A 12,558-nucleotide genomic window follows, 5' to 3' on the forward strand; every position below is an offset into this window, starting at 1 on the left:
ATCATATGGAATGAAGCAAGACTTTGAATCCAGGCAGTTTGAACTTCAGCTTTTCCAGTGCCTCTCACACTAACTGTGATAAAGGCCCAATTAAAATATTTTCCATATTGTTGCAAACCAATACAACTATTCAATAATTCTTGAACATTTCAATAGCTTAACTAAGAGACTAATGACATCATCTCTAACCATTATACTACAAGTACCTGGTCATCACAGAAATGAAAGAATACAATCATGTATCTGAATTCTAACCCACCAAGAGTGAGGTTTGTGAAACCTATGTTTCTAACCGTCCAAAAAAGAAAAGAAGAAAAATAAAAGAACAGTAGGATATAGGAAAACAATTAGATTTGGCCTTGCGTATCTGGTTACAGAAAACAACCTGAGAATTTTTTTTTTTTTTTTCAACCTGAGAATTTACGGTGCTCCTTTGTCTTCCTGTCAGTCAGGCAAGTAGAGACTACCCTGGTCTCACAGGTCTCTTCCCTGAACTAACTGCAGGAAGGGAGGGGGCATGGTGCAGTCATACATATTCATTGATTGGGTCAATCATAATAATGCATTGACATACTATTCATGCATATTCACCGAGTTCCCAGTGACTAGGGATTCTGGACCTAGAAGCTCTTTTAAGAGCTTTCCGGGATTAATGAAAACACCCATCCACTGAAGAGGAAGCAGCACATCCCTAGAGATAATAGAGGCCCCATGCCAAGAACTCTCCCAGACCTTGTCTGATACAGCTTCTAGCTCATATCCTCTTCTGGTTATAATAAATGTGTAACTAGACATGCAGGCCACAGTCTCCATGAATTTCCTGAGCTATTGCAGGGAATTAATTAACCAACCCACAGGGACAGGGAGCAAGCAGGGCTGACAGTACAGGTGCGTTAGTATAGACCCAGCTGTGGATGGCTGGACGATATGGAAAGACTGCACGGGTAGTAGATGAAAAAGAACAGAGTCCTTCTCACTTACAGTCCGGTCCCAAAGGGCTCAAAGTCACAAAAGTGGCTGCTGACAAGGTATGGCAATATGGGAAGGTGGGTTCTGGATCCATTTCCTGCTGGGAATTGAATTCATGCCAAGTCTTGCCATCCAGTTAGTGACAGGGATGGGGTTTCACCTTTTATAGTGCAGCTGGTGGTGACGGCCTGTCACAAGGTATACACAGGGTACAAACAAAGCACAGAAGCACTGCCAAGGCCACACAGGCAAATGCAAGGTACCAGAATCACCCTTTTAGCTTTTCAAATGTTGGGTTATTTTTAAAGTTCAGCCAGCCACAAACTGTATTCACGCTTTCTTGTTACTTGCCTGAACTACATATTTTTTTTAAAAGCACGTGTGTCACGCTTATATTTTAAGTACAACAAGCATGGATAATGATCTAATTGGCAGAAGAAAAAAAAAGACAAGTTACTTACAGTTCTTTCAAGTGAGTCTGAGAAAAAGCATTCTCCTGGATAGACATTATAGCATTGTTGTTTAAATCTCTGAAAGGAAGAAAAATGAAACATTGTAACCATTTCTACAATTAAGTTCTATGAACACTTTAAAGTGGTCACAAAACCCTCTGCTAATAGCAAAGAGTAATTATATAGGGAGCAAAATGTATGCAAAATACTTACAGATGTTCCAGGGATCCCAGACCAATGAATGCTTTCTTTGTAATTGACTTAATCTGGTTTCCCTGTAGGATTCTGAAATACAAACAAGCCTTTCTACTAAAGCTCTACAGTAAACAAAATTAAATTCATTAAATTAAACATTTACCTGTAAAAGGTGAAAATAATCTTAGCGTGCATTTTTAAAAAGGTACAAACCCTTATTCTTAACCAACACCAAGCGTAAAGGGAAGGCTCCTAATCCGATGTGGGGGGCACCACGCGGGGCTCTGAGCAGCAACCACCATGGGCTGCTGCAGAGAAACTAGAGTTCTCTCTGGCCAACTGAGGGCCCCGTCCAGTTTCTCCCCCCTAGCAAAAGCTCACAGGCCAAAGGAAACCCAGAACCCCTGTGCGCCCCTAAAGAAAGTCTTCTCAAGGGTGATCTAAAATCTTATCTGAATGAATCCTCTCCTGCGAGACAAATTACCCATAAACCTCACCTAATTAGAATAACAGGTCAACCCTAGCTCCTCAGTGCACTTATTTTACTTAGGTAGATGTTCTAGTCTATAAATAACTTCGGAATTTTCCATCAATGGAAAGACATTCCCCTGCAACTATCTCTCCCCCAAAGCCCAACTTGGTCAACAACAACGTTTCTTCCTTTAAGTAAAGGGGTCTGAAGGCTCAGACGTTTGGGCCACACCTAACAGACATAATCTAATCATATTTACTACTGATCTAAAAAAATACCCCTTCATACACACACACACACACACACACAATACATACAATTTAGTGAGGCTCGTGAGTCCAGCAAAGGCTTCACTAGCATCTTCTATGGCCCATGAAATTTCATTGTTTCTTAAGTCTCTGTAAACATGTCGGGGGAAGAAAAGATGTCAGTCACCAAGGCCTACACACCCTCCTCCATCAGGCATGGCTATGTCAAAGTCCAAATGCTCACAGCGGTCCTTCTTCTAAGAGTTATGTTACTCATCAAACATCTATTTAGGATGGAGACCTAATTCTGATTTTTAAGGAATAGCTGACCTCGTAAAAGAGAATCATCTAAGAACTGATTCTCATAAGCTAAGAGATTCCAGAATTAAGCTTGCCTTGGTAAATGAATTTAGCAGCCTGCTAAGATTTAGGGTCACTGTAAGTCAAAACTGATTCATCAGCAGTGGCTCTGGTTGTGTTGTTGTTGTGGTTCTTTTCTGTTTGGGCTAAGACGATTGATCTTAGCTAACAGCTCTGAATTGTGCTAGTATATTTAAAATTTACAGGTGGGGTTCTACAAGAGGCAGGAGAATTTCAAGATGCAGCTTACAAATCTGTCATCAGACTAAGGGGATTTTGGGGGAACCAAAGCCATCCCCTGGGGTTCGTAAAATAGCTGACAAAAGGTACTATCAATACAGAACTTCGCAGCTCCAAGGCAATTAAACATGCCCCCTGGGACACAGAATGATAAATTCATGTGCTAAAGCGATTACTGTTTCCTTTAAAAGGCAAAGTATGGATCTTTTCTAATACATGTTGCATCCTCAGAGAAAATGTAGTTGGACTATACCATGTGCTGATTTTTAGTTGAAATGCCAACTAAAAACAATCACTTTGTTTCCCTCCGCCTTCTCATAATAAAATAAAGCACAAAGCTCTTGGGTTTATAATACACTACTTTACATTTACATATAAAGGTAGGAAAATTTATGTGATTAACAGTAAGGAAACAGAAAAACATTCTTCTTAGATGCCTTTAACTGAAGTGGAAAAGTAACAACATTTTAATTCAACAGGAGTAAACATTGATACTGGTGGCTCAACTCTTTAGGACTTATCCCTCCACCACACAGATCAGAAACAGAATTCATTTCCCAAGCTGAGTAAGAGATTTAGTCACTACTCTGACAAGAACATTGGCCTGAAGTCAGAATTACTAAGATCTGATGCTAAAGCTGCCTTAACTCTTGCTGTTGGCATTACATGTTTGCTTATTTGTATAGTTAATTTTCTAAGTTTAATACTAAATAATCTGCAATATACAGAAAGAACCTAGCTTGGTTCATTACTACCCACAGGCCTGTTTGCTAGACTCAGAGTTGCCAACGATTTCCCAGGGTGCAGCAATTTAGTTTCAACTTTGGTAATGTAGAAAATAATTTTTAATTTTTCATGGCCAAATCTAAAAAAAGATTACCCAGCAAAGCTCAAAAGAAAAAAAAAATCAAACACATACTCGTGCATTTATATACACTGTCACAAAATTATCACAAAGTTGGAAGCCTGCTTCTTTTCTGAGAAGTCCCATTTCTCAGCTCTGAGTCTAATCACCACAAAGTTCCCAATTCAGGGTCTTTAGGAGTCTGTAAATTCTACTCTGTGTTCTCTTATTATGCCCCATGTTTGAGACTTATATTTCATTAAAATACAAGGGGTTTCAAAAAGTTCATTTAAAAATTCCATTATCTTTTAATTCCCATGAGGAGCCTTTGAAGTACCCTCATGTCTCTTCATTTGATAAAATTATATCCCATGTATCAGTGTAGAACATTCAGCGTTTAGTATCCAAAGACTTTTACAATTAGCGTGGTATTCAGCAAACATCGAATTCCATGTCCTTCCTTTATTTCACCAAAAAAGCAACACAAAGCAACAAGCAACAAACAAAATGACATCTTGCTCACTTTGCTCATCCAGTGGGGTTGTATCAACACCACTCGGTTCTAAACCTGGCTCACCCAGTTACAACAAGCAAGGGGACCTTGATCATTTTAATCTCTGGAAACCCCTGCCTCCTAATAGGGAAAAGAGTGCTAAAGTTCTAATATCAAAGTCTCTGAAGGCACTTACCACCTATGAAATAATTCATAAATGTCAGTTTCCTTCTGTCCAAAGTCATACAGTAAACTATAACAGTGAACAGGTGGCCTGCCAGAGCTGTTCCCCTTACACATCCTATATCCTTCTGAATGAAAACTAGCTGTGGTATGCGGTCAAGGTCAGAGGAACAAGAAAATGACCACATGCTTAATACCAGCAACTGTGTTATACCCTACAGCACTCAGCACAGTAAGAGATGTGTTCAGTTTATTATTTCAACATTGAAGCACTCCATTATGGGCTCTGGGTCATGCATACAGGTAACAAGCTTGGCTGTTAACCAAGTTGGCTGTTTAAGTCCACACAGCAACACTTCAAAAGGCAGATCTGGCAATCTACTTTGGAAAAAAATCAATCTCTGAAAACGCTGTGGAGTACGGGTCTACCCTGACACACATGGGCTTGCTATGTGCTGAAGTCAAATGGTCCCACAGGTTAGAGTGAAGTAAGATTTATTTATAGGGAAAGAGACAAATAATTAATATTATCATGTTCCAAGGTATAAGACAGCATATCCACAAAATACTAAACATATATAATTTGAAGATTGATCATTAAATTAATTTGCTTTATTAGTTTTAAATGATTGGCAGCAGCAGAGGAGGATGTTAGGTAAATGTACTTACAATGTCTGAAGATTAGAAAGAAACCTAAATACACCATCAGCAATGTGAGTGACCCTGTTGTCCCCTAAATTCAACGTCTCCAGTAAATTCAGACCCACAAATGCAGATTCATCCAGGCGAGTCAACTGGTTATAGGACAGATCACTGAAAATGGAAAACATGGAAAAGAGGAAATACATTGTATATTGATTCAACTTTCAAATTCTTAGTCCATTTATAGGGCAAATTCATAGCTTCAACAAACCTCTAGTTAAACAGGGATAGCATTTAACTTTCATTACTGGTCACAGGGATGAATTAATTCCAACCTGCTCTAGTCCCACATCCTCCACTAAAATTCAATCCAACACTTACAGTTCAGATAGTCTTTGGCAGAACTCCCATGCATCTGAGCTGATTCTTTCAATAGCATTCTGGCTCAGATAGAGGTGCTGTAACATTCGCAAGCCATACAACCACCCCTTGTTCACTTCTGTAAGGTTGTTATGCTCCAGTTCTCTGCAGAATTATAGAGAGTAAAAAATATATTTTAAAACAAGGCCCGTCAATAAAAGTGTAGTCCTTAAATCTCCATTATGTCATGCATGGTGAGGCAAGTACTTTGTTCAACTTAAGTGAGCTGACAAATCCTATCCCATAACTATTTAAACTTTACTTAAAGTTTAGTTAAGGCTGGACGGTAGCAAACCTATCTAAAATATCAGATCTGAAGAGTCAGATGCTAAAATATACAGCATACCTGGTCTGGGATAAACTCCAAGTATCGCAATCAGCCAAAACATTAAAGAATGCAAACATTTTTGATAAGATATTTGTAAAAATGGCAGAATACTTTGCTAACCTTTTCAAAGACCAAATTATTTTCTGCTTTTAAGTTTTGTTGAAACCCTGTGTGTTCAGTAACCAATGGCATTTCAAATAAAATGAAAAATATATATTTTTTGAGATAATATGGAAGTTGGTACAACTAGTGGGACACATCTGTCCTAAGGGATCTCTCGTGGTAGAGTTGGTGAAATGAGGCCCGTTTCCTCATATTCACATAGCTATATAGGCCCCCAGAAGATGGCAGCACACACCAAAAGGTGGGATCAACTTCCCACTGAACCCCAGAGTTGGAAAATGTAGGTATATATGCCCCCTGGGTCACACAAAAGTTAGTATAAGTTAAAAGGCTTTTTGTGTAATTTCACCTCAGAAGATGAAGAATGAGCTAACGTACCTTTGTGTAATTAAAGTAATAACTACATTAGTTGTTTGGAACTGGAATGTATCGGACTGACTCCTTTCCTAATAATGCCTACCTCTAGTTCTAGTACTTACAGCTCTTCCATGTTATCCAAACCAAAGAAAGCTCCATCCTTAAGCTTGCTAATTCCATTCCGCTGCATTTTCAAAGATCTTAAGGTGTCAAGTCCTTGGAATGTCAGACCTTCCACAACTTTAATTCTATTTCTTTTAAGTTCCCTTTAACAAAAATAGTTTTACAGTCACCACATTGGTTTGTTGATTTGCACAATTACAAAGAAAAGACACTATAAGAAAACTGATTTTCTTAAAATGTTTCCTATTACACTACTCACAAGAATTGAAGGTGAGGCAGCTTGAAGATCTTAGGTGGAATCATGCTAATTCGGTTCCGGTTTAACTTTACCACTAATAAGGAACTTGATAAATTATCAAAGCAGCCAGCCTCCAAAGTGGTTATCCTATTATTACTCAAATTCCTAAAATGAGCACAAGGAGGTTTTGTAAGAAAATTTCTACCACTGGAATACGATCCAAAGCCCACAACTAAGTTTCTGTGCTACTCGTCACCAATTTATATATAGCTTCACAAACTGACCATTTTGTTTCGTCCCCTACAAAATAAGGATGCTTACATTTTTCCACCCAAATAGTGTTATGCAGCTTTAGCAAACCACGAAGCTAGTTTACAGTGCATGTTCCATAAGTGAGCATGTTATTTATGTGGGTACATTATTATGCAAATATACAGGAACTTCATTTAGATAGCTGTGGAACAGTATGTATTACTATATTTTATAAAGTATAAAACACATATGCTAATTATCACCCTGAGTATCTTTCACTATCTTATGAAAATAATGTACTCTTTGAATTAAATAAGGAAACAAAATCCCAAGAAACTGCCCTTAGGTTTACTCTAGATATACATATTAAAATCACAATAAATGACAGACTTTTATGGGAAGGCATCTCTTAATGGCGAATAATGAGACATTACAAGTACCTAGGTTCAATTCTATTTTACTTACAGGTATTTAAGCGGCATGCGAGGAAATGAAGATGTCTTGATTTCTGATATTATATTTGAGCTAAGGTCTAAACTCTCAAGAGCAGGGTAGAACTGGAGCACTTCTGCATTTATTTCTGAGATCATGTTATGTACTCTAGAAAATAAAGATTATATAAAATTTACAACCAGCATCCACCCCAAACATGTAAAGTGATTTAGAACATTATATGTACTTTGACTAAAAAAACCAACAACACAGAATACTATTCTTAATTTAAATAAAACACACCAAATCATATTTACTTACAATGAGAGTAGAGTAATATTAGAAGTTGATTCTCCAAAATATGGCATTTCTGTTAACTCATTGTAATTCATTTTCCTAGGTGGGAGGAAAGAGATTTAAGAGTTCGGTGAGGGAAATGCTTACCTCCTGAATTCTGGTTTCTAGCTAATACATATCTAGGGCAGGTGCCAAATTTGAAACCATTTATGTCTCAGAATGAGTTAGACAAAGATAAAAAATGTATTATACTGAGAAACTAGAGGTTTTAATGAAATAGAAAACCTTTTACACATTAGGTATTTTAAATCTCAGTAAGTACCGTTAAATAGTTCTGTTTAAAACAACAAATTTGGGTTCTCCTTAAAGATGGGATAAATGATAAATATCCAACATCACCATCTGGTCCTAGATTGTCTACAATGTGTTGGTAGAAATCGAATACAATCCCATCTCATTAACCTGCATTCAATCACAGAAGCTTCAGAAAGCAAAGGCCTCCAAGAGACCAACCCAAGTCACAAAGTCCACCGATTAAACCTGAACCATTTATTCCATGCTTTCATCGGTGCCTGGTGTTCCAGCTAATAAATGTATCACATGTTTACTCTGTCCAGGGTCAATGGGAGGCGCTGGGAATGCAGGGACCATGACAGTAACTTTGTCAGCAATTAATTTAAAAGATAACTAAGTCTGGGCATTCTGGAAGTATTTAACATAAAATCAAACAGTCCAATACAACTTTAATTTTCTGTCCCAGAAAAATCACAACGCAGTAACTGATATTAATAATGTTTTAGAAAATTACTTCCAAATATACATACCAATATTTTAAAGGGAAAGCTTCAGTTAACTGAAAACTGAATTATCCCAAATGATACCAAAACTACTGTACAGATTTCATATAAACCTACTTTAGACATGAAGATTTAATATCAGGTAACATGTTGGAAGACAAAAGAAAGTTTACACAATAGAATGCTTCACTGGTTGAAATTCTGGCCAAAAAAAGAGGCATATTTATTCTGAATGGAGAAGAAATCCTTCTTTGGTCTCAAGAAATACAACTTACAACTCACAACCAACCACCCAGTGGCACACTGCCCGGAGAAGTGGTGGTGATAACAAAGTGAAAGACCACTGCTTGGGTATTTAAACAATCTGTCACATTATCTTCCTTCTATTTCTTGACTGAGTATCTAAATTTCACCATTCATTCGATCACCTCAAGAAATGTAACACAGCCTTAAATTCCGTGAAAGTAACTTACACTTCATGCAACGTCTGCAATTCCAAGCTGATATTCCAGGTAGTCAACCGGTTATGACTCAAATCCCTAAGAAAGGGCAAAACAACATTCTTAGTTTGGTGTTGAAACACACTAAAGGAGAGAAAACAGAACCCTAAAGCAGAAAGAAAAGAGGAGTAGTAGAGCCCAATCAAATATGAATTTAAGTGACACAGAAAAAAAGAAAAACTGTTTATAAAGTATAAAATCTTCTCTAGATTCCAAATCACCGCTTACTTTACTTTTTAAAATTAAGTATGAAATGCACTCACATGGCTCAACAATCAAAAAGTATTTTAAAAAAGAAAAAACTTCCATGTCATTGAGTCAATGCTGCCTCAGAGTGACCCCTGTGGGTTTCTGAGACTAACTGTTGATGGGAGCAGAGGCGTCTTGAACTGCTGACCATGCGCACTGCAGCAAATCCTCCCATCCTCTCTCCAGCCACTCAATGCCCTCCCCACAGCAACAGATGAAAAGGACTTGTTTCTGACGCAGCCTCCGGGTACTCACGTCCAGATCCCAGCACATTCTTAAGACAGATGATGGAATCATTCACACATTTTTGCCTCTTGCTTCCTTCTCTTAAAATACATTTCGTAAATCACCCCAGAAAGATGTGTGTTGCTTTCATTCCTTTTAGAGACTATACATTATTTTATAAGTCAGGGTGATCTGCATCTATGTTTTAGAGTTGGGGCTGATCAGATCCCTGAATGGAATGTAGCCTTTCTTAAAAAGACAATCTAGCTTCAGGGGAGAGGAATTCATCTCACCCCAAATTATACTGCTGCTGATGGTGGTGACTAACATTTATTAAGTGCCAGACACCCACTTTACACATATTAACTGGCTACATCCGCACAAACACCTTACAAGACAAATACCTTTGCAATCCTCATTGTCAAAAAAAAAAAAAAATCCTCATTGTCCTGATAAAGAAAACAGCCAGAGAGATGAACAATTTGTCAATCCAAGGTCACTTGACGCATGAGGGGAGCCATGCAAAACTTCAAATTTCACCTCACTTCCAGCAAGTAGTGTATTAGCTACAGTAGTGAGTTCACCGAGATTAGTCAGGAGTCTAAATATTTTTAAAGGCTTTAAAAATTCACCTTGATGTTTCCTGGCATCTTGCCAAGGCTGAGGTGGCATGCAGCCCACACGCCATCTGCACAAAGGGTGTACTGTGCGTTACAGTATGGCTGGCAACAGGAACCCACTAGAGATGCCTCGCTGATCACTTCATCGCACTGTGCCACCACGGACACTCGACAGACACATGCAGACTTGAACAGTATCTCCATCACAGCAAAACAAATTGACCCGGCTAGCTTCGTGCCTGCCCATCTGTAAAACCTAGCCACTTTCACTTAAAAGCCTTAATTTACAACATAACCAAACTATCACTTTTCCCTAACAGTTTTAAGCCTTTATTAGTGCTCTGGCATCAGGTATCATTAGCTCAAGGGCACTCTTGAACAGCAGGATATGTTGTAGAATATAAGAGACAAAAATATGAAGCTGCCTCGCATAAAAATCTTACACTCAAAAAAAAAATCCTACACTCATATACTTTCATTCAATTTACACTTGCTACTTAACAATCAACCCGGAATCTCACACAAGTGAAAAACTGTTTATTTCTTATTTTATTTTGTGGGGTGGCAAGTGAAGTGGAAATTAAACTTCTAATTTGGGTTAGATATTCCATATTTTGTCCCAAGATGCTTGTTCGAGCAAGTGGAGAGCTAATATCATCTGTGTAGCAGGCTGGTATACAGTCCAATCCTACATTTCACTCTGGCTGAAATTTCATTTTCTTCCCCTTTGCAGATTAAGAGCTTTCATTTTAACCATGATAGCGTCAATTAATGCCTTCCCAAATCCTCAATCTCCCAGACACTGTAATTCTTGATGGGTCACAATAGCTCCTCTCTACATTTCCCCTACAGATGATGACCAGATCGTCATTTTTAAAGAAAATCATGATTCAAGAAACCTAACGCAACAGAAGTATCCTCAAATGACACAGGGTACAACCCACCTTATATTCTCTATCAGTAAAGTCTCACTACTGGGGGAATCATTTCTTTGAAGAGCCTGTAGGTGTTTCAATGGAACATACAGGACCCCGAAGGATACTGAGATAATACTGTCTTAAGTGTGTATGCTTTAAAATAAGCTTAAAAGTCAGTACACCATTACAGTGAGGTGCTCTGGACTCTTTTTCAGCAAATCTAAACTAACACCCATGATGAAGTGAAATACACTCCCAGAGTAGTACTGACATCGGAAGCAACTAGTTATACATCAATATTGTTGTTTTAAAGGTATCAAAATAGCAAGTGCCTAACAAGAATTTTAAGAAGTCCTTGAGATGTAGTGGTTAAACTCTGCACTACCAACCACTTCAATCTCACCAGTTAGCCACTCCAAAGGAGAATAAGAGGCAGTCGGCTTCTGGAAAAACAAGTCTTGGAAACCTTATGGGGTTCTACTGTCTTATGGGGCTGCTGGATCAGAATTAAGGAGACCTGGTGGCAAAGTGGTTACAAGTTGGGCTGTTAACAACCAGGTAAGCAGTTCAAAACCACCAGCCGCTCCGAAGGAAAAATATGGTACTTCCATAAACAGTTAGTCTCAGAAATTTTTTTAAAAAAATTCTACCCTATCCTAGGGTCTCTATGAGTCGACATCAACTTGCTGGGAGTGAGCTTGGTTTGGTTTGGGTTTGAACATAGATTAACAGCACCCAATAACAAAATCAACTAGACTCAAATGGACGTTTATGACCTCGAGTGCTCATGCAGGAAATGTTTATGGGACCAGGTGCTAGGTATCGCGCTAAGTCCTAGGTTACAAATACTGTCATTGTTTTCCTTTTTGTAATAGGCAATTATTTCTAGTACTTGGGGGCAAAAGCACTCCTAAAGAGTAAACAAAACTCCCACGTTAACTTTCTAGTCCCCACTGCAAAGGGGTACATTCACTCACTCTTACCACTAAATTTCACCCTGGAATTTAATAATTCAACATGTGCATATGGGATTGCGGACACACTTTCGTGCCCCATGAACATCTTTCCTAATTTTTAAAATAGTACTCCAAAAAACCTAACCACCCAAAACCAACCCACTACCATCGAGACGTTTTGACTCTTGGCAACCCTAACGGAGAGCATAAAGCTGCTCCTTGAGGATAAATCTTGGGAGCAGACCACCTCGTCTTTCTCCCGGGAACAAATGGTAGGTGAGTGGCCCTGCGCTTAACCCTCAGCAGCACAACAAGGCCCTTTCCCCCAAAAGCTGAAACCTAAAAACTTCAAGCATTACATTAAAACTGATTTCAAATTTGGATACATTTTTAAAGCCTCTTACTACTCTTCCCAGTGGCTAATCATTGATTCCATTTAGTTTCCATAAACTAATGAGTTTTTAAAAAATCTTAAAACTGTGACCTTTTTCAAGATAAAGACATGTACATATGCAAATATATTTATACAAGGATGGGGAAATAGATTTATGTGCCCATATTTATAGGTTTAGTATTAAGGTAGCAGAAGGACATTGGGCCTCCACTCAAGTACTCCCTCAACACAA

The 12,558-nt window shown here is 38.3% G+C and overlaps 1 protein-coding gene across 2 annotated transcripts in view; it reads right to left on the reverse strand.

The window, feature by feature from the left end:
• The window catches only part of LRIG2 (leucine rich repeats and immunoglobulin like domains 2), a 49,051-nt gene that overhangs the window by 18,945 nt on the left and 17,548 nt on the right, over positions 1-12,558 (reverse strand). For both annotated transcript variants that reach the window (XM_004699516.2, XM_045291850.1), the window contains exons 2-11: positions 8,939-9,004; positions 7,693-7,767; positions 7,405-7,539; positions 6,709-6,852; positions 6,449-6,592; positions 5,480-5,623; positions 5,126-5,269; positions 2,406-2,486; positions 1,635-1,706; positions 1,431-1,499 (exon numbers count right to left, since the gene is read on the reverse strand). In XM_004699516.2, coding sequence (XP_004699573.1) covers positions 1,431-1,499; positions 1,635-1,706; positions 2,406-2,486; positions 5,126-5,269; positions 5,480-5,623; positions 6,449-6,592; positions 6,709-6,852; positions 7,405-7,539; positions 7,693-7,767; positions 8,939-9,004 — 1,074 coding nt within the window. The remainder of the gene's footprint in view (positions 1-1,430; positions 1,500-1,634; positions 1,707-2,405; positions 2,487-5,125; positions 5,270-5,479; positions 5,624-6,448; positions 6,593-6,708; positions 6,853-7,404; positions 7,540-7,692; positions 7,768-8,938; positions 9,005-12,558) is intronic.

Source organism: Echinops telfairi, unplaced genomic scaffold (genome assembly GCF_000313985.2).
Source record: "Echinops telfairi isolate 266 unplaced genomic scaffold, ASM31398v2 ScPeMD7_443;HRSCAF=831, whole genome shotgun sequence".
Lineage (NCBI taxonomy): Eukaryota > Metazoa > Chordata > Mammalia > Afrosoricida > Tenrecidae > Echinops > Echinops telfairi.